Genomic DNA, 22,665 nt, shown 5'->3' on the forward strand with positions numbered 1-22,665 from the left:
AAAACTCTTGAACTAGATTTTCACAATTCCAAGGAAGAAAACTATTTTGTCTGTAATCATCCTCCCTCATAGTTTCAAACACAGGTGGTCATAATGATGTGGAACTGTCAAATGGGAGGGTAGACTACATGGACCTGAACTGTCCTGATCCACTAACTAAGCCCCAAGAGAAAAGAGCAGAGTTAACCAATGAATGAGTGAGAAAGAGAGATGCAAAAGCATGTTTATTCTATTTTTTTATTTTCATTTTTTTCAGTGCGGGTTATACTTGAGTTAAAATAGTACAAAACATGGAACACGCTGTTCCGTGTTAAGACAGACACTGTGGTTTTCTTTCAACATATTGAAGGCAAACCGAAATTTACAATGCACTGTCTTGTGACAGAGCCACAGCAGGAAGCTATAAACACTATGCATCATTTACAAAATAAAAAGAATGTACATATATACCTGAGAAGTCATATTTTCTCAGTTGAGAAACAGTGTTTTCGTGATACTGCGTCAAGTAAAGAACTTTACGTTTCATGAAAGATTTCAGTTGTCAGAGTCCATGTCGCTGTCTCCCCCAATAGATCGGAACTCTTCGCTCTCCTCATCTTCACTGAGCTGGACCTGGGAGAGCACAGCCGGGCCTCTCCTCCGGGCTTCGTCTTCATCATCTTCCTCCTCCTCTTCGCTGATGCCGTACTCCTCTCCGTTTCCCATGCTGGACGGCTGTAACTGGCTACGACTCTCGTCATAACTGCCGTAACTGAATCAGGAGAGCGGGCAAGAAGGAAAGAGATGCCAAGCCACATGAGCCACAATTCAGTAGTACAGAAATCCCTGCTATAGTATCACTTAACAGTGTATTCAGAAATTAAGCATCAATGTACATCTAATAATTATACTGCTATTAGTATTGTGATGCAGTACTGATGGCCTGTTATACCTGACATTGCTGTCCTCCATGTGCGGCTCATCATGTCCATCCCCTTCATATGACATCATGCTCTCGTCCTGCTCCATGCCCATGCGGGCCGTCTCTTGAGCTCTCCGTGGAGGTGCAGGTCGCACATCAACCTCCCTGTCAGAGTCACTGCCGCTCTCTGATAGTTGTATGGCTGGAAGGGGCACATAACATAATTTTAGTCTCTGACTCAAATATGCAAACAGTTTTTTTAACGTAGGAGGAAATTGTAGAGAGCCATATATTGACAAATTTAGTTACACTGCTAATAAAAGTACTTACAGGAGAAAGGGTTGTCCCCTTCCTCTTCGCTGGCGTCCTCCTCTCCGTCAGACATTAGCAGGTCCTGATACAGCACACTGGCTTGGTCCGGGCGGTTAGATCTTCTGTCGTCGTCGTCTTCGTCGTCTTCCTCTTCCTCCTGGTCATGATGCCCCCGTCTGCGAGGTGACAGCAGCATCTCCTCTTCGTCATCTTCATCCTCCAGATCTCCTTCAGCATCCTCTGCCTGGAGACAAAGCCCACCAAGAACACAATGAGCATGATAATAAAATTTCCACATTTTCCAAAGTTCAATTGTCCTAATTTCTGATTCTGGTAATAATTACTTTCATAAATAGATGTCTTGAATGCACTGGGTGCCAAGAAAGTAAACATTTGTATAAACTGTACAGTGCTGAGGACTTCTATCTTTCTTACCGGAGCAGGAGTCTTGGGTTTCCCATCATCCTCCTCCTCAAATCCTTCAATGTCCACATCTGATTCTTCTTCTCCAGGTCTTCTCATGTGCCGTCCCTGAGAAGCAGAATAAGATAAGTCAGAGAGCAAACTTGCCAAAAGTCAGATTGTGATGGTAACTGTAATATTCTTGTGTACCAAATGATCTTTAAGTAAACAAGTACAACAAAAGCGCTGGAAGAAGCTGGATGCTTGAGGATAATTTGAGGAGAGGTGGCGTGTGGTTGCAAGCCCTGTTTCTGTCTCTCCATACCTGCCCCCCTCTCTTCTCTGGAGCAACCACTAGAGGTCCCTCAGAGAAAAGGCTGCTGGGCTCTCTGGGCAGACTCACTGAAGCTCCGCTGTCAAACATATCAGCAGGCTGGCCAACACCACACAGAGCGGCACACACAAAGGGAGAGACAGGACGAGAGGACAGGAGTGAAGGAGGAAAAAAACGGTGGGGAGAAAGAAGACACTACAGTGAAGAAACTAGACCGTAGAAATGAAACGTGAAAGTCTGGAAAGGAGAGTTAGTACAGAGAACAAGGAGCACTACAGGGTGTGGCAAGGAAGCTACTGCACATCAGAATGTTTGACTACTTTGCTGGACTCACTAAAATGAGTTGGTAACCTTAGGCCTTTTAACAGAGTGGGTTTGAGAAAATCGGACACCCAGGAAGCCACCATGTGCCATGCTGGTGAATGAGAACAAGTCCTCTGGATGCAGTCTTACCTGTGGTGTGTAAGGCCCAGGCGTCATTGGGTCCAGACTCTCTAAGTCAGCTGCATCCAGAGCTGCCTCTTTAGCAGTAGAGATGTCTTTCTCCAACTGTGTCAAGTGCTCATCATACTGGAAACACAAAAACAGATGATGATGATGATAAAGTATGGACATTATGGACCACATGTAAACCCCCTCATCATAACACTTGCAGATCTTGGGGCAGTAGTAACGTGGATGTGCTCTGAAGTCAACCAAATATGGACATAGACATTATTTTTTGTATAGATCATCATTTCTAAGTAGGTTATAAGTAACTTGTGCTGATATAATAACTATTCTGAAACAGGCTGATCTAAAACAACTGACTGACTTAACACAGACTCATACTACGTCTTCAATGTGCCCCAAACTAAATGAATGACTTTTAATAAGAATGTTCATATGATGATTAACACTGCTGGATGAGGATATACCTGTAGTTTGTTGTGGTGGGTTGCTTTTTAGGACAAGCTGTCAGCTAATTTACAACTTTAAACATGTTCAAATTTTACTGCCATCTGTTGCAATAGGGAAGTGGTTAAAAAAAAGATGCTGTATGAAAAATTTGCATCGTGACTAGCAATGTAATGTAGATGACTTTGTGTAAGCAAAGTGCATATGATGCAATGGTACCATGATGGACATCACTAGTTTGCATTAAAGCATAGTGCTGTAACAGGGTATGTGGAAAAAAGGGAAGCTCGTATTACACTAAATCAGCTCAGCTTGATGTAACTTGGTGCAATACTCAAAGTGCAAAGTAGATTCAGCGTACCTCTGCCAAGGTCTGCTTGCACACATTGACAATATCCAGGGCTGTCTTGGTGTAAGGACTGTCAGGGCCTGTTGAACACACAGGGACAACACTTGTTCAACTGCACAACTTAACAGACACTGACATCATGGTGACATCGTGTGATGAAAATATTTACCATTGTACTTGATGCTGTTCGTGTGGATGAGACTGACATCTGAGAGGAACGCATCTCGATTCTGGTATTTATGTTTGGAGATGTTCTGTTGAACAACAAGTCACACATTCACAGACGGACATTTATAAGCTTCTTTGTTTTTCCTTCTCAAACTGAATGATTATATTTACTGCATGAGTGGCATCTTCTGAACCTCTCACCTTGCGGACGGACTCCAGATCCATGGGGTTTACGATTACCTTGTAATAATCTGGCACAAACTTTTTGTTGACAGGATGGTGAAACGGCCAGGACTACAAACAAGATGACAAAGGCAGAATGAGACTTATACTGATTCACTGTTCTCAAATAGACTTAGGTGACAAAGAGGAGGAAGAAGGTGACTCACGTCAGGAACCATCATCATTTTCTGGGTCACAATGTGGTCCAGGATGAAGGAGAAGGCCACCTGATCGTCATCATCCAGCAGGGGATTGATGGCTTTCTCCAGCCTCACCAGCCTGTCCTCCTTCTGCACACAGATTCAGTGGTTAATAGGGAAACTAACTGAGGCAAAAATCTTCACTGCTGCTGACATTCACTCACCTCTTTCAGTTTAGTGTCACACAGGTCCAACATAGACTGTGCCACTTGTGTTATTGGATGCTTTGCCCCTAGTGAGACAAAATCAGAGAGCTGTCTCAATACACTGATGTCTTTCTGAATTCAAAGCAAGACTTCACAGCAGGTACTTTACAGCAGACTGTTGCGCATCATTGTCTTAACTTTACCATTGTAGGTGGCGCTGTTTTTGACGATGAGCTCCACTGCTTCACGGAACTCCTCCCTAGATGGGTACATCCGCTTGCGTACATTATCCCGTAGTGTCTGCAGGTCCATGGGCCGGGTGATGATCTTATAATAGTCCTTGACAACCTTGGCATTGACTGGTGTGTGGAAAGGGTATGTCTGTATGGAAGATGAAAAGGTAGTAGATAAGCGAAATACAAGTGGTGTATGGGGAAATGATAAGGTGTGTGCATTTGAGAAATCTTACGTTGGGGTGATCCCGCATGTCATTGATGATGCTTTCTAGTACAGACGACAAGGTTACCATGGGGTCAGTGCGCCGGCGGTGGATGGCTTTGTGAGGTTTCTGTCAACAACAGAACACAGAGATAGTTTAAAGCCACTAAAAGAGGAACTCACTTTTCATTGAGATGCAACAAGTTGTAAAACTGTTCTTACATTGAGGTAATCACAATGGACTGCGCTGCCTACACGTCTCTTCTTCTTTGGTGGCAGCTGTTGTTTGGGGAACTTGAGCACTAAAGACTTTCTGCGCACCTCGTCAGCACTGCAGGAGAAAAAAGGCGTTACACACCTTGGACGATCCATTTATTAAAATTGCATGAGGGCAAATAGATTCCTTGATAAATATCCACAGCGGTAAGAGGAGGGAAAATGACAATCCGCTACCTTTCAATGAGCTGCTTGCCCAGCACAATCTTAGTGCCCTCCACCTTGATCAGCTCCTCATTATCGTTGTGGATGACGGTCTTTTCCAGCTCCTCCTCCTGCTCCTCTGTCATGGCAACGGGGTTAGAGGGCGGGGCGTTGGTTTGATAATACAGCGGACAGAACTTGTTGGTCCTCATGTGCCCAATGGCTCCACATGCGCCGCACTTTAGCTAGGGAAAAGAGGCAAACATTAAGGAACAAGACAATAATCTACATGTGCTGTTTAATGATACTGGAAAACCACAATAGACTGGCAGATTAAAATTATGTTCGGCTTAATCTCAGTGCCAAGAATATGGTGAAGAGAAAATAAGAATAGGGAATAGTACTGAATCAGCAAGCTTACTTTTACCTTGAGGTCTGGTCGCTCCTTGACCTTCTTGGTCTTCTTCTCTGGGGGTCCCTTGATCTTGTCCTTCTCTTGGTTTCTCTTCAACCTCCTCAGCTGCTCCTGAATGCGCCGGCGCTCTTTCCTCATCTCCTCTCGATGCTGCTCATCAAAGAGGGCGTACTTTCGTCTGCAGCCACAAAGATTGACAGTATAAGTTATTACTCACTGGTTCAATGGCGATGGCACCAGATCCAATTAAGAGACAATACTACAAGAGGACGTCTGAGCCGGGTTCATGTCCACCATGTGTAATAACAGCATAAAGCTGAGCTTCTAGTTCCACTTTTAATGAGTAAAACTTTCAGCACATTTCAAACACATTGGCCAAACAAGTGCATAATCTGATGCAAGCTTAATTTAAGAGTCTGTGCCAAATGTTTGATGTGTCAAGATTTGTCTAAGTCGGTTTTCGTATTAATGATCAAAGTTGTAGCCAAGACGTGAATTGTTATTATTACATTCTTTGGATGAATTAAATCCTGCCCAGTTAAGAGTAGCTTTGTACAATATTCTTTTGGCACTCTGGTTATAAAACAGCCCGACTGGTCATTCCCTTTGGACAGGTTCTTACTTCAAGATGAGAACTGGAGTTTCATTACAGAGACTCACATGAATTCATCATCCTTGGTGGTTCTGATCCTTGTGTAGGCGTCGATGACAGCAGCTTTGCGCACTGTCTCACAGCGGACATATTCCTTGCCATCCTCGTCCCTGAAGGTGCGATAGATCTTGAGTCGCCGTCCTGTTGCCGAGGAGTTCAGGCTGGTGACAGAGGATGTGTCATCATCTTTGTGGGAGCTGGTGGACAGGGAACTGGCTATAAAGTGGATGGAAGTGAAGTCGACAGTTAGACATGTTTATATTTAACTAGACTTCATTTACAATGAGAAACTGAAACGTACACAAGCCTTTGCGCCGCTCCTTGCGTCCTTTGTTGTCGCTCTCCTCGCCCATCAGCATCCTCTGCAGTTCCTTCCTCTCCTGCTCTTCCCTCTCACGGGAAAGCTGGGAGCTGGTCTTTTTGTTCTGCAGCATGTTCTCAATGTTTTTCCCCATCTCCTCAAAGTCACTATCTTCTGCTGAACTGCTGTCTGTGTCTGTGGAAAGCACCTCTGTCGACTCCAACACTCTAAAATCGGGGTGCAGCAAAGGAGAACGGCTCACAGTGTGCACAGGCAGGATAATGAACGACATAAATAATGGTAAATGAGAGGCTCACTTGTTCTGCAGGTCAAAGATCCTCTGACACTCTTCTTTGTATCGTTCTTGGTGTTCAGCTACAGAGAAACGAGAGCCTCTGGCAAACTTGCTCATTGGTCCCTCGCCTGAGCGCGCTTGCTCTGTCGACATGGTTCTCACTACATCGATGACCTCCCATCGCGACAATTTCTTGATCTAAAACACAAAGAAACACATAATCGCTTTAACAAGCTTTCAAAGGTGTGTTAAATAATCCAAGCAAAAAGACAAGTCATGTCTCCTGACAAATGATTGAGATCAATCCAGGGATTTTCTCATTCAACCTTAATCTGTGTATTATCCAACATTAGTTCCAAACGCTTACCTCCTCCTCTGGAACACCAAACTTGCGCAGCAGCTGCTTGGCATTCTTCAGCGAGAGCCTCCTCAGATCGGCATCTGTCCCGGTCACTGTCTTCTTGACAGGCTGTGGCTCTTTATCATCCTGAAAGAAAAACCAAAGTTTCTAACAGTTGCGCAAACCTGAACGTTGACAAAAATTAAAACTAATATGGCAGAACTTCACTTGAGATAATGAGACCTTCTGTTGTGTGGGCTTGTTTGGCACTTTCACGTAGGAGAAACCTTCTCCACAGCCCGTAGGATCAGCCACACCTGTAACCTCCAACAGACACTTCCCCTTCATGGCAGAAATGAAGGCTCTTGTTGTGTTCCAAGGAGCTGTCCGCACCTGTAGTACGTGAAACAGAATCAGCATGATGTAAATCAAAACATCTTCCTGTCATGTGATGTCTGCATCAGGTTTGAGGGAGCACTTGTGCCAATACCTCATCGTCAATCTTCATTTGGAAGTCCTCTTCATTCTCCTCCTCTGGAGCAAAGAAGGATTTCTCACCATATCCAGCATCCTAGAGGGGGCAAATAACTTGTAGTTTAATAGACATAATACTTAATTAATTTAACTTACTAAAAGTCATCTGAACGGAAAAGCGGTTACCTTGAGCCTCTGCTCTGCCACCAGCATGCTGTAATAGGCGCAGCACTGCTCTGGGGACACCATGGCCCTAATCTCTTCCTCAGTAGGTAATCTGAAGTCAGGCTTAAGTACCCACCAGTTTGAGTCCATTCCTAGCATAAAGGCAAAGACACTTTAGGAATTTTCTCTCACCTTCTGTGATTGCTTATTCACAGAAGACAGTGTGATGAACAAAAATATTAAGAAATATACATATAGTTCTATTTTCATCATAGGCACACTGTAGAAAAACATGAAGTGGTGAAACTGAACAACCAAATCCTATCTCTTACACTATACTTAAGCCTACGTCTTACCTGCAGGGTAAAATCCATAGTAGGCGTAAAAAGTTCTTTCCCTGTTCAGATTCCTGTCTGTCAATTCAAGGCACACACACACACTGCTGAACTCCTGCATCTTCAACGGCACACAATCTCTTTATAACCTCAACATTTCCCTGGTTCAGCACATCTGTGTTTGGTTGGTGAAATCCACGGTGATGCTCACTTAAAGGTGGGCAATGTGTGAAGTCTACCTGTACGTTTGAAGTCAGCACAGAGTTTGAGTCGTTTCCTAATGCTGCTCTCTGAGTGAGATGGGAAGGCTTTCTTTATATCCTCCATGCGGATTCTCCGGGGCCGATCCTTGCTCTTCCAGAACAAGCGGTAGATGAACACCTACAGAACACAAACTGACAACTGAGCATCTGTGGCAATAATAATCTTAAGATCCTGAGAGAGGTCTTGCATATAACCATACCTGCAGGAAGTCTCTGATGTGAGTATTGGCTCGTTTCGAGTTTGGTCCTGGAACTTCAAACAAAGGGCACTCCTGACCAACTACAAAGATGTCCACAAGCTCTCTAATGTAGTACCCATGTCGTGTTCGTAGAACCAGGAAATCTGTCTCTGGCATCTTATGCAGGTAGATTGGAGCACGGAAGAGGTTGTTTTCAAATGCCTAAAAGAAAAAGAAAAGGAAATATTATCTCCAATTGCCATGGTAGCAGACTAGTGATGTGTCATGTATCCATTCACTTAAAGTTCATATCAAATCTTTGATGGCACTAACCTGGAGCAGCTGTCCAGGATGCAGAGAACCCAGAAAAGGGGATGTGTGGCAATACACAGTCTCTCCATATTTGCAGTCAGGGGCTCCTGGATCTTTTCCTGGTTTCTGAAAAATGCAGTAACCGTGGTATACTTTGTCTTAACAACTACTTCCAGAAGAGACAAGAACAAATGTGGCAATCACGGGATTTGATTCTCACTAGAACAAAAGTGACAAATGCTAAATCTTAGAGATGGGACGTTTGATACGGAGACTCCAAAGCCTGTTTCACTCTGTTGAAGCAGACTGATTCGAAACGCTGTGTGGAGGCTTGTATCAAATCTCCGTAATCACGTGACCGATGACGTTTGAAGCTTCATACGTCACAACGAAACACCGGAAGTGAGGTGGCTGATTCGAATCTTTGGCGCTGCTTCACTCATTATAAGGAGACGCGAAATGCCCGTGTTGCTGCTATAATTGCAGCTGACCACTAGATGTCACCGGTAGGGTCTGTCTTTGATGCTTTGAAGCTTCGAATCTTTTTTCGGTACAATCAGGAAGAAGCCTCAAAAGCTTCACAAGGCTTCATCTGCCCATCTCTACTAAATCTTAAGAGAGGTAAGGAAAAAAATATATATACTCTACCCTTTTGTAGTAGTTTTTGATCTTGGTAGCCATGCCGACTTGCATTATGAGAGGAGCATATTCTTCGCTGTACTCAGCTAGGATCAGATCTCCATCTTTGCCAGTCAAGTCCTGTGGGGTTCTCATGAAGAACATATCTCCTCCTCCAGATGCCTGCCGTTCTTGCTCTCGCATCTGTCCACAAATCACATTAAAACATATATTCAATGCAACGTTAATGTGAAAATGGCAATGATAAGATCGCTCAAATAACAGTAATTGTTTTGAGCAGGGCTCCACCTTGGCCTTCTTCTTGATGTGTTTGAGCAGTGGCTGAACAGCATGTGGACCTGGTTGAGCCAAAGCCCCGAACGAGTACTTCTTCAGAGACGGTCGATGAAACTGGCGGAGCTTCGAGGGCCCCATGTGAGTGGGGAAGAAAGGCTGCCTCAGCTCTAATGCTGGGATGGAGTGCTGTCAAGACAGAAAATGAGTTCAAAATATAAGAATTGTCTGGTTACAGCTCTGGATCTATTCTAGAAATACAGAATTTGGCAAGGTTCTGCTGGAAATTTACAGAATATCTCACATCAGATTTATGTATTATTGTGTGGAGATTTTTACCTGAATGATGTTGCCACCAAAGGTTCCCCTAAGGCCTTGCTGTTTGGGATAGTAGAACTCATCGTTGGACAGGTTCCAGGGATCCTTCACCTCAGGTTGGGACATGTTCTGCATTGGGAGGAAACATTGATTGTAGCATCTGTTTTTCCACAGAACTATAAGAAAACCAGTGTAAAATGTCCCCCTCTATGACAGGAATAAGTGTAAATAATAATGTTAAGAATATTTTAGCCACATAAGTATACCATCAGTTTAATTTCACTATATCTGCTCCTCCATTACACAGCCCACATTTTGTAATCTGACATCTTTAATTATAAAATAAATGCGGATGCATGGCCTGGTGAGATGACACACCTGCTGGGGCTCATCTTTAATCACCCCGGTTTTCCCCAGTAGGATGCGGCTCTTTTTGATTGCAGTTTCCTTCTTATTTTCCTTTGATGGGGAGTGCGAGGTTGCCTCTTCCTTTTCATCAGGAATTTCTGTAAGAGACATCGCAGTATGTAGCGAAATAAACTGAAACAGGCTACGGCTAATGTTGAAAGATGTCAGCTTTGGAAAAAGCAGAACAATGTACCTAGAACTATATTCTCATCATTTGGATCCAGAGTGAGGACAGGTGGGGAGAGCAAGTGATCCATCTCCTGGTCATCCCAGATAATGTTGTCCTCCCAGCGTCCGTACACTAACTCTTCATTGTCAATGGGAAAAATTGAGAACCAGGGACAGTCTTCTTCCTGAGAGGCTGCAGAGTAACAAAAAAACATACATGTATACAACAGATGAGATCTGATTAGATAGATACTTTATTTAACCGTGAATCCATTGTCTGTATCGTGATCACCAAATAAACTCACCGTGATTATCATGGCTGTTTTTTTCCCGCTTAGAGCCAGTGATGGAAGAAACTTTGGGCATCGGTGGAGGAGTAGGCGGCACCAGCTGGGAATTGCTTCTTGTCAGACCTGTAAGAATAAACGGATTGTCATATTTCTTTTACACACTACAACATTTCTTCAGTATTTTTATTTCCTGACATCTTACCCTGCTGTGCATTATAAGCATTGGCATTGCGGGTCATACTAGAAGGAAGCCACCCTGCCAGACTGGCTCGCTGAGTCTTGGTGCCCTTGTGTTTTACGTCCTCTCCATTCCAAATGATGTCCTCCTCCCATTGCAGTTGAGTGACCATCAGGAAAAGCTCATTCTCTAGGGCCTGCCTTTGTTTATTTCCATCCTCATCATGACCACCGTCAATGTCATCATCATTAGTGAAGTTGCTGTTGTCGTACTTGTGAACGTACAGACACATTAAACACAATATTAGTATAATGATCATTGTAATTTCCTTGTTATGATTAAAGACATCTTTGTGTGCACACCTCTTGAGAAGTCTCAGGTACTTCTTTAGGCAAATCCTGCTTCTGAGGCTCGTCGGACGTCTGTTCCTTAAGCTTGAATCCATAGCTGAAATTACTTCCATCCTCATAGACTCCTAGCATGTCGTACCAGAGCTGGGCTGGCCCATATCTCCATTCTGCCACTTTAGGTCGAGACTCTGTCTCCTTGTCCCCATCACCACATGACTGTGAAAACTTTGATTCTACCGGAGCCATCATGGTTATCTGGACAGCAGAGAAAAGCATGTAAGGTGTTTGAAAAGATTACACTGCCAGGCTGCTACCCATATTTTGAAAGCATAGAATATACCTCATCATCAGAGAGACACTGTTCTGGAGGTGGGGGTGCTGCATACTCGTAAATCCATCCAGATTTCTTGTCCTGGCTTTGTTCTGAGGGCTCTCCTTCTGGAGGAGGCGTCCCAGGTTGATGGTCTCTGTGTTTCCGTTTCTTTTTCCTGCGGGCACTCCTCCAAACTGATGGCATGTTCTTTCCAGGACCAAAGAGTCGTAAGAACCTAAGCACCTTGTAGAATGTATACATAATAAAATTGGTGTCAGTGCGCTCATTGAATTCAAAACAATGACATACACTATTAACATGCCCAACATTGAATTTCAACTTAGAACAGTGCCTGTAAAAATGCCCTACCTTTCCAGGCCTAAACTCTGGAAAGAGCTCTGTGACACCTGGTAATGCTTTGGCTGCATCTTTCTGCATGATTCCAGCAAGCGGGAGGTTGAGTCTGTCTGGTGGGCCTCCTGTCCCAGAACCCTGGCAGGGGCGGTCAGTTTCTGACTCAGAGTCTGAGGAGCTGCTGAAGTCAACCTTATCAGCCGTAGAAGAAGGTGCAATAATGGAAGGCAAAATGATGCCGTCGCCATCTTCTCCAACTGCTATGAGAGACGCGATAAGTCACAACAGCAGTACAGATTAGCACAAAATTAAAATCCATGAACCTTGAATGAACTGCTACTGAATTCAGCTGAAACTCTGTAAACAGTCAAAACCTTGAAGAAAAAGTCAGGACATACTTTTTCTGAAGGCAACATTTAAAGACATCTTACCATTTGTGCTCTGAGAAGAGGGTTCATCTTTCTTAGCAGATGCTGAAAGACTTGGCGGTGGTGGAGGAGGCATAAGCTTTGAGTCAATATCCTCACAGTCAGCATCATAGTCATCATCATCGTCTACAATTAAAGAGTTTGAAAAAAATACATCAACATGAATAAAAAAGTAACTTAAAAATGTGAATAAAAACTGTCATCTAATGGTAACTTTTAATTGACGATAGCAACAATTAAATCTGATAGTAAGGAGCAGTAAGATGATCACCTGTTTTCCTGCTGGGCTGCAAAGACCCCATGGCTTGGCGGTACTTCTTTGTCTCATCCTCAGCAACCTCACTGATGTCAGAATAATCAACTGCATCTTCAGTGCTTTTCACCCATCCTGGATAAGGCAAAATATCAAAGAATGTCAGTCCATTCTGCTCTTGGATATATTCCTGCAAGGTTTCCTCATATATTTACACTCACCTTCTGCATCCACACTACCAGAGTCTCTGTTTTCCTCCTTATCCTCATCCTCATTGGCGGTGATCTCTGTAATGAGTGAGCCCAGACCCAGAGTACCCAAACCAGCGAGATGCTTTTTGGACTCCTGATGTTGGGAGACAGAGTAGAAACAGATATTAACATTTCAGTTAAGAGGTGGGGAAATAACCGGGTATGAACATCTAATCATTATAAACAGTCCATGGTATATGTATCGTTTCTACCAAACATGCCCTTCACTCACATTGTCCAAAACACTGTCGTCTTCTAACTGCCCATCTTCATTGATGTTTCCAAAGAGGAACCCAGTTATAGAAAAGGGGCGATCTTGGTCCTCGTCACTGTCTGAGTCCGACATCCTGAGGAGATAACATTTGCAGTAAGCATTTGGATCATCTTTTAATACCCAGAGACTCAAAGCATTAGTCATAGGCGACACTATCATCCTTGAATGACCCTGCAGGATCAATACTGAATTTGATCAAAGATAATGTGAGTTAATATTTTGTAACAAATGACTAAATTCATTTTAAATGTATGCTAGGTTGAAATGCATTAAATCAATTTAGGTCTTTAGTTTCTGTTTTCTCAGTTGTTAGCCCAGCTAGAATCTTACAAATATTTCACAGTACATCACATGTATAAGTATGTATTTACAAACACGTCCATGCCTTCAACTGTGCACTGTGACATTACACCTAGAAATGTGTTTTCTTTCTTCTGCTGCTGTTATACAGCTCGTGCTTCCCGGTGCCGCTCCACCCTCATGTATCTCCTACCGCTAATAAATGTAATAAACATAGTGAATTTCTATTTTTGCACTATAGTTGGTTTGCTAGTAGCGCTCAATAGCTAACGTTATAGCTAAAGTGAGCTCCATTTAACCAGCGTATTGGAATATTAAAGTCTCTGTAGCTGTATTTAATCCCCTACCACCACTTCAAACGCTGTCTTGTGATGATGATTGTTTCACTGAAAGGTAACCTTAATAAATAAGCCTGATAGCATTAACGTTAGCTGTGCTATAGTATGAAAACACGTCCGATGAGCCTATCTAGCCGCAAGCTACGTGCCATAATGGAAATGTCATACATCGCACAGATGTTATTTACGCTTACCTTGTGTAACTTTGCTTCAGTCGCAGTAAGCTTAGAATTCCGCCAGTTTGCCGAATCTACCCAGCGCTATCACGGGTAGCTAAGTTTGTTAGCTAATGGTAGCTGCACAAACATTAGCTAATGTTTAATGCGTTAAGTAAATGCCTGAAGTTAAACATATTTCTTGTTACGTTAAAATGAAAACACACACCAATAATTTAATGCACTCTGGTTTGAAGCAGACCTTTGTTTTTATTAGTGTGTATCGCGCACTAAAGCGACGTGCAGACTAGCTAGCTCAAGCTCCGAGTGACCCGGATGAATAGCATGACGCTATGAACTCACACACAAAAAACAGGAACTACAGAACTTCCTGTCGCTCTTCTTCGTCTAATCGAGTTTCAGTAGTCAAGAGGTATCCAAGGCGTATTGCTGCCCTCTTCTGTTGTATTTTCCAATGGAGTGCAGATACTGCAACAGCTTCTTCATTTTGTTTGTTTTTGTTTTGTTTTTTTGATATTATTTAGTGTCCTCCCTTTGCTTCCCTTATCTCATCAGTTCTGCCTTTGCTGCTTTGCCTTTGCTGCCAGGAACTCCTCAGAAATGAAGATAAGTGAAAAAAATAGTGCGATTTTGTGTATTTCTGCCCTAATTATCCCACAAAATCCACATGGTTGTATGTTTATTGTTTGATGTCCCTATCCTTCTGTGTTATATTATTAAATCATTACATACATTGGTCAAAGGACTGGACACATGCTTGTGCTGAATCTTTCTCTGCTCTTATAGATTAGATTTTTATAGAGCCTTGAGAGTGTTTTGTTTGTTGAGTAAGTAGCGTTCTAATGAACAACTTCAGCAAGTACGTTTTTATTAGCTTACTTGTAACCTGTTAAGTAACTGCACAGATGCAACCATAGTTTGCTTCAAGTTCATGGTTTATTTAAAAAGTGTAAAACCACTGCACTGCAACGTTTCCTGGAAACATTTTCCCCACAGAGTGCACATAAATTCAAGAAACCGCTGAGAGGCAAAGTAAATAACATTGACCATCTTGTGACAATTCAATGTTCTGCTGTGAAACTTTTGGACCTGGCATTCATGTGGATGTTAGACATGTAGTACCCACCTAGACCAGACCTGACACACCCATCCCATAGTAATGACACTCCTTGATGGCAGCAGCCATCCCCAGCAGGATGCAGCCTGACACAGACACTTTAGAAACAACTCAAAATAAACATGAAGAATAGCACAAGATGTTGCCCTGGCCTCCAAATTCACTAGATCCCAAACTGATCAGGTATCTGTGGTATGATCCACAGAGGCCCCTCTCCTCAAAAGACCCCACTAGCAACATTCTGACTCGACGTCACAGGACACCCTCAGAAGGCCCATGCACATTTTCTAATGAGTTACAACTGTTGGAGGCACAAGGGAGACCTACACAATATTAGGAAGGTCTCCATAATGTTATGCCTGACCGGTGTTTATTCAATTCTACGTCTTCCTCCTCCTGTTGTTCTCGTCTCTGTCCTTTCTGGGATATCTTTTTGAGCCTTTGACAAAGGCCCATTTGGGGAATCCACATGTCCTGTGGGTTTGTTTGGTGTGTTTTTGCTCCTTCTCCTTACTATCCGTTCTTCTGGCTACTGGAGAAGCTCCGGTGAATTTTCAGGAAACACAGCAAACAAATTCCTGTTTATTTCAAAATGAAACACCCAAGCAAAACAGAGCAATGTAGTTTATGCCGTTCAGTGCAGTGATTGTAGAGACTTGTACATTTGGGAAACAAAATATTCATCCACAAACACATGGCAAAACACAGGAGAGTCGGCTCAATAGGAAACAAGTCAGAGGTCCGCTTACACCTTCAGGACAGAGGACACTCCTTTGTCCAAATCTTAGCCAGAGAAGACAGATGGTTTGAAGGAGGTGGAAAGGAAGACAGCTATGTCAAACTGGTGGGAAAAAAAAAACTCTGAACAGGGGAGGTGGACTGAGATATAATCTGCCATCATTCATGTCCCCAAGAAGTTTCACCATCATTGTACCTCAAACTGAAGCATCTGACTGACAATTGGTTGTTAGAGCATCATTCATTAGGGAAAGAGGACAGGGACAATGACAGAGAAGTATCTAGTCATTAATAGACACTTGTCATGCAAATTTCTGATGGGCTACACCCACAGATGTCAACTCCACAACTTGCCATCTTCAAGAAACTGTATAAGTCCAGCTACATTTATTCAACGCCTCTTTTGGATATACTATGACCTGGATGACTGAGAACCTTCACAGCCCTGCACCAGTTATCAGTTCATGGTACTTGTTAGTGGGTGGGTATATGAAGCTACAAGCAAACATTTTGTCCCCAAAGTTCATGAGTTAGAAACAGGAAAAATGGACAAGTGGAAAGACTTAAGAGATTCTGACCAAAGTCTGATAGTCCGACAAGTGGGTGAGTGGCATCTCCAAAACTGCCGCCCTTGTGGGGTGTTCCCAGGCTGCAGTTGTCAGTACGAATCAATAGTCATCCAAGGAACGAACAACGGGGCCATGAGCAGCTGAGACTCAACGTTACTGTAGCTCAAACTCCTGGGAAAGTTGATGCTGTTTATGGTAGAAAGGTGTATCACAGTTTGTGTTGTTGTCTGCTGAAAGTGTCTGCAACTGGCATATGAGTGTCAGACCTGGACTACGGAGCAGTGGAAAAAGATGACCTGGTCTGCGTGCACGGGGAATACATGGATGTGAGGAACACCCGTTTACAGTTGCCATGGGGGTGGGTTACGCCAGCAACGATGGTATGTGTCAAAGTAACATCCGCATAAAAGCCAAGACTCAGGTTTCCCAGAAGAACACTTCATCACAACGAGATCACTGATGCCATTCACTTCACCGATAATGTTTGGCTGATCAGCTTAAGTTCAACTATCTAATGTCAATAAAAAAAAAAACAAGCACACAGCAACCGTTTAGCCAGTTTTAATAGTTTTAAAACACTTGGATTGGAAAAAAGTACAAAAGTGATCCTGGACGCCACAGTATGAAACCAGCCCAATAATGTAGGGTGATAGGTGTGTTCCTTTAAAAAGCATCTTCTACAGACATGTTAATTTCAACTGGCCTTACCATACACATACTGTACTCACTAAAACAGATACAAGCAATAGTTTAAATACAACGGCTGACCCCAGTGATACATTTACAAGTGATTCTTAAAAAACTCAGTAAAAGAGGAGGAGGAGGGAGGGACAAAAAGAAGTCTGACCACAATGCCATCCGGTACCTGGCAGTAAAATCATGCAGTATTACAATCGTTCCACTAAAGAGAAACAGCAAAGCACTACAGCTGTCACACAGTGAGAAAGAGGGGCAGCCAAGGGGCGTCTACCAGACGGCCTTTCATGATCATTGGTTGTCTTATGAACTGTAACTGAGAGATTTCTCTACTGTTGAGCAGCAGCTCGGTGGTCACCCTTCCCACATTTGCATACGTTGTAAAGATGTATATGGCCTCCGTTAAGGAGAACTTGTCTTCCACAATCCATTTAGAAAAATAGAACTAATTGCTATTGAAGAAACCCCCAAAATGTGGGATGTTCTCTTCATATGTTGTGAGGAAATAAAAAAAGCTAAGAAATACAGTTGAATAAATAAAATGCATGACATCCATAATGGTTAAGTGGATACATTGAGTCAACAGAATGCTATCCACGTATGCACACCATGCGTTTTGTTTTGGCCCGGCAGTGTTAAAAATGAAGGCTCCATCCAAAGTCACGTCCTATGATCCAGTGGAAAAGTCGCCATAAAATATCTAAAATACGTTGACATTTAGAGAAAAGCTTTCTTTGATTTAACAATTGTTTTCCATGTACAACATGGTCTCTGGCTTTACCAATTAAAGAGTAATTGATGTTGATGGCAATGAGGAAACACAGGAGAGAGACTTTCACAGTGTTACAAGTATGAAGCCGCTCTGTGTTGTTACTCGCTGGTTGGCCTACTGTTAGGGCAACAGCAGAGAACTCCCAGTCCGGTCAAACTTTTTTCCCTTTGAGAGGGCAGCCACTTGTTTCATCAACTCTCTGTTCTTGGTCTGTGGAAACAAATAACAAACTGCATTAGAAGACACAGCATTTCTCACACCTAGCTGGACACATTTGCAGTATGACGCTACAGTTTATCTCAAGCCTTGGTTGTGATTTGAAAGGCAGAAAACGCATTAACTGGACTAACTTTAGGAAAGTTGATAAACATGGGCCAACTTCAACTGTCTAGACTGATGAAAACTCCTTTGGGTGTATCCAAATCAGCACTTGTAATGAAGAGTTTGTGATGAAAACTGAAAAGCACAGTTTGACAGGAAATGGCCAGACTGGTGCACCCGCAATTGTATCTATGGCAACACAGTGCAAACACATGCAACAGGTGACTCATTTATGTACCATGCTGCCGCATATTATGTGGGGCACAATCATGAAATCAGTACAGACCCTGTGAATACTTTTCAAATAAACAAAATTAGGACACACCTTCTCATTGAATTGTGTCTAGACTTTTGTGTGGTAGTGTTTATAACATGAAATATCACGACTAAAAGACAATTGTGAAGCTTTCAAAATATTACAGGTCATAAATTAGTAGGCAAAATGACAGAGGATGTGTTGATTTACAATTATTAGAAGCTGCAAATGAGAACATTTGTCACTTAATAGTGACAAAACAACTGCATGGTTTAATGATTAAAAAGAAGATGAGAACCATGAAGGGGATAAAATGCAAATCTTCTCAAAAAAGACAAATTATGATGTTGAATCTATCAAGAAGGTTGTCTTCAGTGGATCAATTCCTACCTGCTGTTGCTCCATAGCTTCTTTGTGTGACTTCTCCATTTGGTTCATCTTCACTCTCATATTTGACTCCTGATACTGAAAGTCTGCTTTGAGCTCGGTGAGCTGGAGGAGAAGTTCATCATTCAGTCAGTAGCTCAAACAAATGCAAGCAACTAGCAGAGGTGCAGCTTTTATTCGTCGTCGTCGAGGCCGATAACCTACCTTTCGGTCCTTCTCCAGAATGGTCTGATCCCGTTGCTGCAGAAGTCTCTTCAGTGACATGACTTCCTCTTTCAGTTGACTGATGAGAATGAAGTTGTCCGTTCCTCCAGAATCCATAGACTGGGTAATGGAACTACTGATGGAAGGAAGGAAAGAACGTGAAGCTAAAGGGTGGAAGAAAAATATAGTTACAACATAACTACTGTCAGAATGTCATACCTGTCCCCATTGGATGGCTTCATCTCCAGTTTTGGTTTCTTCTTTGGGGTCTCCTTCTGGATTGAAGACGATTTATGGCTGCAAAGAAAATCAGGATGACTATAATTAGGGCACAATTAGGGCATAAAAACAATCAACACACTGTTTTCTCAGGTACAATATGTAACTGAAATATTAACAATATTTTACCTCTGTTTCCACAGTCCCTGCTCCTGATCAGGACTCAGGCTCCCACTCAATCTGTGACAGAAGGGTAAACTTAGCAAATAACAGCAGATAATAGATACACAAATGATTTCACAATCATGTGCTTACAATCAACAATCTGACTGAGCAGCCCGGGGACAGGAATGAGAGAGGAAGAGAAGTGACTCAACAGCGGACATACTTGTGGTGAGAACTGCTGTGTCTGTGTTGGTGGTGGTGGTGATGATGGTGTGGTCTGGAGTGGTGGTCTTTCTCATTCAGAGAAGAGGAGTTGGAGGAACCGAAGCCCTTCCTCTGCTCCTTAGTCTTCTGGAGGACACGACGGTAGGACAGCGTACAGAGCCAGCACAGCAGTTTTCCATCCACCTGTAACACAAGTAGGAGAGAGTATCGCATGAGACGGTGTCACGCATCTGCTCTATACTTAAAATGCATGTGTGTTAGGTTTATACCTTTCTCCTGCCCTCCTCCTTACGGTCAAAGGCGCACTGTTGTTTGCACTGTTCACAAGTCTGTGGGGGTCCATATTTCTTCTCTGAGTTAGTACAACGCTGGCACTTTGTCCCAATAAACGCTGCAATGATGTTACAGTACTGGCAAGGTTTGGGCTGTAAAGACAGACAACCCCATTGTTAAAAAAAAAACACAGTAAATGAAGCTAGAGTCAGCAAACACACCAGGGCCTTAAAAAAATAGCCTCTGAATAATAAAATCCTGCTACTCACAGTTCCAAACTGTTTGACATTCTGGGCACATTTCTTGCAGATCGTGTTGGTTTTGCTGCAAAGGATAAACAGGAGTTTACATCCAAATCACATTTCATAAAAGGAAAGAAACTTGTTGTATTTGAGTGAGTAAATCATCATTAGAGCAACATGTCTCACCTTTCCTGCTGAAACTCAGACCTGCAGTATGTGCACTTCACTATTGGGTGTGCGATGCGACACTCCTGTGGAACCAAAACAAAGAAATATCAGTCGTCTCCTGCCTGCTGGCAGAAGTTGACAAATCATTTGCAATATGAACACTGACACATGGGAAACAAGACCAGCCAATAAGCGCGAATCAGGGCAACTTGATACGTGCCGCTGACGACATCTGTCAAGAGGCCGCTGTTTGATTTAAGAGTGTGTAACAAAGTTATAACCGTTGGACTAGCCGTGATATGTGTTCCTTCAACCAACCGTGAACATCAACAGAAACAATCACTACTATGAAGCATTGCCACTACTCTGTAACCGTTTGTACAAGTCTGTACCTGAAAAAAAAACTGACAATTAATCAAATGGACTTGCACTTGAAACAGTGCAAATAAAAGTCCAAGAAATAATAAATTTAATAAAAGTGCTGAAATCTGAATCAGTATGAAAAAAGGGTTTGTTTTAGGATCAAGGCTTTGGGATTGCCCTGCTCCTCTTTAACCTCCTCAGTTGCAATTTAAAGCTCTGGGAGCAACACGTTGGTGAGCTTGTACAGTCGTGCTTTTCATTAACAGCTGAATCGTTTTAATGCTCAATGGGAGAATATTCAGTAGTAAAGATCTGACGTGATGGTGGCATTACTCTTTTAATAAACAGCCCTGTGATCAGGACGGATCTAAACATGGTTACGTTAGTACGATCGCTTTCCAACTTGTTACATAATCAGAGCCCGTCTAACCTGCTGCTGGTCGTAACACCATCACGCCCGGGCGGCAATAACACCTCTACACTCCTAACGATCCGACTGTTTATGTCTCGTTTACGGTCATCCTCGATCCCACACACACTCCCAAACCTTGCACAGTTGCTGGCCCTGCGACAGCTCCTCGAAGGGGTACCGCTGGTTACACTTCGTACAGGCGTACAGAGCCGATGTTGCCATTCTTGCCCAACTGAAGTGACTGAGCTAGCCGGGGGTAGCGGGAGTCCAGCTGCAAACTGAACGGATTAACGGCGCTGTTTACTTCCTAGGCGCTTGTTAAACTGAGCAGTAAGAACACCGCGTTGGCATCCAGCGTTGGCTAACGTCAGCTAGCTCGGCTATGCAGCGCAGGGCAACACAGAAATAGCTTAGCTGGAGGGAGCAGGCGAAGAGAGGAACAATAAACTCCAAATATCTGGGATCCTCCGCTGCCTGTATCGTTATCCGGCCACACTAACTTGACGTCCGTCGTTGGTTGTGTCGCCGCATAAGCAACCCGCTAACATCAATCTGCCTAATTGTGTCAAGTTTCAGCTGCTCTCGCCGAGAAATGTATTTTCCTTGTGTTTTCCTTCTCTTTTTTTGTATCAACGCCGTCGTCGTCGTCATGTAACCGGAAGTGGCCGACGGCTCCCGAAGAAGAAAGGAAACCTATCGCGACACAACATCCGTCCGCGGGATTTATGTTTTGAAATCTCCAGAGCCAATCGCGCGCCCCGATTAAGTCGACACACTTTCACACCATTTAATCATGATATTAACTTGCCACTTGCACAAAGCTATTTAGTCTCTAAAATAACGATTCAATTATGTACCAGCCGGTCTATATATATAATATCTATGTGCAAATACATTCATGTGCAATTCATTGCAATCTGTGAGTGTATATATTTTTTGTGTAATTAATCTTCTCCAGTTCTTTGAATTGTGCGAATTTTCAACAGGTGTGAATTGTGGATGGACCTCCCTTGCTGTTGACATACAGTAGGTGGCAGTAGGTAGTAGTCAACTATGTGTTAGTAGTATGTGTGAACCACACTGCCCAAAAGGCCAGTCAGGATCCCTCCAATCTGCAACTTGCAGTGCTATGCTTTATTGAAAATGATTGAATTTCAAGTCTGAAGGCTGTCTCAGGTTTTAGTCAGCATGTACAGAAGTAGTTCATTAAATGATTTCTATTTATTCTTGTTGTTCTCTTACATTTACAAGAGAACATTAACATTTACATTTATCCGTTTCTATGTTGAAAAGCAATCTTCTTGTAGACTGGTGTTTGAATTACACTTACTTACCAGTTCATTAGGAACGTTAGTGAAAACAAATGTATTCTAACAATAGTTCTGAATGAAATCTTAGCTTCATGAAGGTTATGGTATATATCATTAGTTTCAAGTAACTGGGAGACCTGTTTATTCAATTACATTTTCATTGTGGAGGCTGTGGTTTGTAGTATTGAATTATATTGTGCTGTACCGACACATGTTGCTATTATTTTGACAACCACATTTTGGTCAATGGGCTAGGCTTAATAACACAAACAAAGTTACATTTTTAATTCAACTCAGTTCAGCTACATCCTCCAAAATGGCCATAGGCTGGAGTACTACCTTTCTGAAGCGGTTTAAACATGAACTTAACACAATAAACAGAACAGTCATGAAGGGG

At 42.8% G+C, this 22,665-nt stretch overlaps 2 protein-coding genes across 11 annotated transcripts; both read right to left on the bottom strand.

The window, feature by feature from the left end:
- Positions 1 to 223: 223 nt before the first annotated feature.
- taf1 (TAF1 RNA polymerase II, TATA box binding protein (TBP)-associated factor) lies at positions 224 to 14,150 on the bottom strand. 10 transcript variants are annotated; one of them, XM_047607302.1, is made up of 41 exons: positions 13,850 to 14,150; positions 12,976 to 13,090; positions 12,714 to 12,837; positions 12,511 to 12,627; positions 12,243 to 12,365; positions 11,827 to 12,068; positions 11,485 to 11,700; positions 11,157 to 11,399; positions 10,819 to 11,065; positions 10,632 to 10,739; positions 10,352 to 10,519; positions 10,129 to 10,256; positions 9,772 to 9,879; positions 9,448 to 9,621; positions 9,169 to 9,342; positions 8,542 to 8,646; positions 8,230 to 8,430; positions 8,006 to 8,147; positions 7,453 to 7,583; positions 7,283 to 7,363; positions 7,036 to 7,185; positions 6,820 to 6,939; positions 6,475 to 6,650; positions 6,158 to 6,384; positions 5,865 to 6,072; positions 5,217 to 5,382; positions 4,823 to 5,034; positions 4,592 to 4,700; positions 4,401 to 4,499; positions 4,135 to 4,312; positions 3,950 to 4,017; positions 3,753 to 3,875; positions 3,565 to 3,657; positions 3,365 to 3,449; positions 3,208 to 3,275; positions 2,403 to 2,519; positions 1,941 to 2,048; positions 1,649 to 1,744; positions 1,232 to 1,457; positions 932 to 1,103; positions 224 to 751 (listed from the first exon to the last, which is right to left on the bottom strand). In XM_047607302.1, exons 2-41 carry the CDS (start codon positions 13,087 to 13,089, stop codon positions 535 to 537), a joined length of 5,964 nt encoding a protein of 1,987 aa, XP_047463258.1. In that variant the 5' UTR covers position 13,090; positions 13,850 to 14,150; the 3' UTR covers positions 224 to 534. The 10 variants fall into 10 exon arrangements, with proteins under 10 accessions (XP_047463258.1, XP_047463254.1, XP_047463250.1 ...); XM_047607298.1 differs by having other exon boundaries at positions 5,211 to 5,382; XM_047607294.1 differs by having other exon boundaries at positions 5,211 to 5,382; positions 7,021 to 7,185.
- Positions 14,151 to 16,800: 2,650 nt separating this feature from the next.
- fam76b (family with sequence similarity 76 member B) lies at positions 16,801 to 21,629 on the bottom strand. The gene is made up of 10 exons (XM_047607519.1): positions 21,094 to 21,629; positions 20,202 to 20,266; positions 20,043 to 20,097; positions 19,770 to 19,925; positions 19,499 to 19,683; positions 19,300 to 19,350; positions 19,111 to 19,188; positions 18,892 to 19,027; positions 18,691 to 18,792; positions 16,801 to 17,933 (listed from the first exon to the last, which is right to left on the bottom strand). Exons 1-10 carry the CDS (start codon positions 21,178 to 21,180, stop codon positions 17,844 to 17,846), a joined length of 1,005 nt encoding a protein of 334 aa, XP_047463475.1. The 5' UTR covers positions 21,181 to 21,629; the 3' UTR covers positions 16,801 to 17,843.
- Positions 21,630 to 22,665: the final 1,036 nt, after the last annotated feature.

Source organism: Mugil cephalus, chromosome 15 (genome assembly GCF_022458985.1).
Source record: "Mugil cephalus isolate CIBA_MC_2020 chromosome 15, CIBA_Mcephalus_1.1, whole genome shotgun sequence".
In the NCBI taxonomy this organism is placed as follows: Eukaryota; Metazoa; Chordata; class Actinopteri; order Mugiliformes; family Mugilidae; genus Mugil; species Mugil cephalus.

Bases quoted from the DNA above. Each gene is read 5' to 3' on its own strand.
- fam76b (XM_047607519.1), bottom strand. From the start codon at position 21,180: ATGGCAACATCGGCTCTGTACGCCTGTACGAAGTGTAACCAGCGGTAC. The intron at 19,189-19,299 runs GTAAAATATTGT...TTTTCTTTGCAG, and splicing joins CAGGGACTGTGGAAACAGAG to CCATAAATCGTCTTCAATCC. The intron at 17,934-18,690 runs GTAGGAATTGAT...TTGTTTCCACAG, and splicing joins AAGCTATGGAGCAACAGCAG to ACCAAGAACAGAGAGTTGAT.
- taf1 (XM_047607293.1), bottom strand. From the start codon at position 13,089: ATGTCGGACTCAGACAGTGACGAGGACCAAGATCGCCCCTTTTCTATA. The intron at 8,148-8,229 runs GTATGGTTATAT...TGTGTTCTGTAG, and splicing joins ACATCAGAGACTTCCTGCAG to GTGTTCATCTACCGCTTGTT. The intron at 3,876-3,949 runs GTGAGTGAATGT...ATCTGTGTGCAG, and splicing joins GTGACACTAAACTGAAAGAG to AAGGAGGACAGGCTGGTGAG.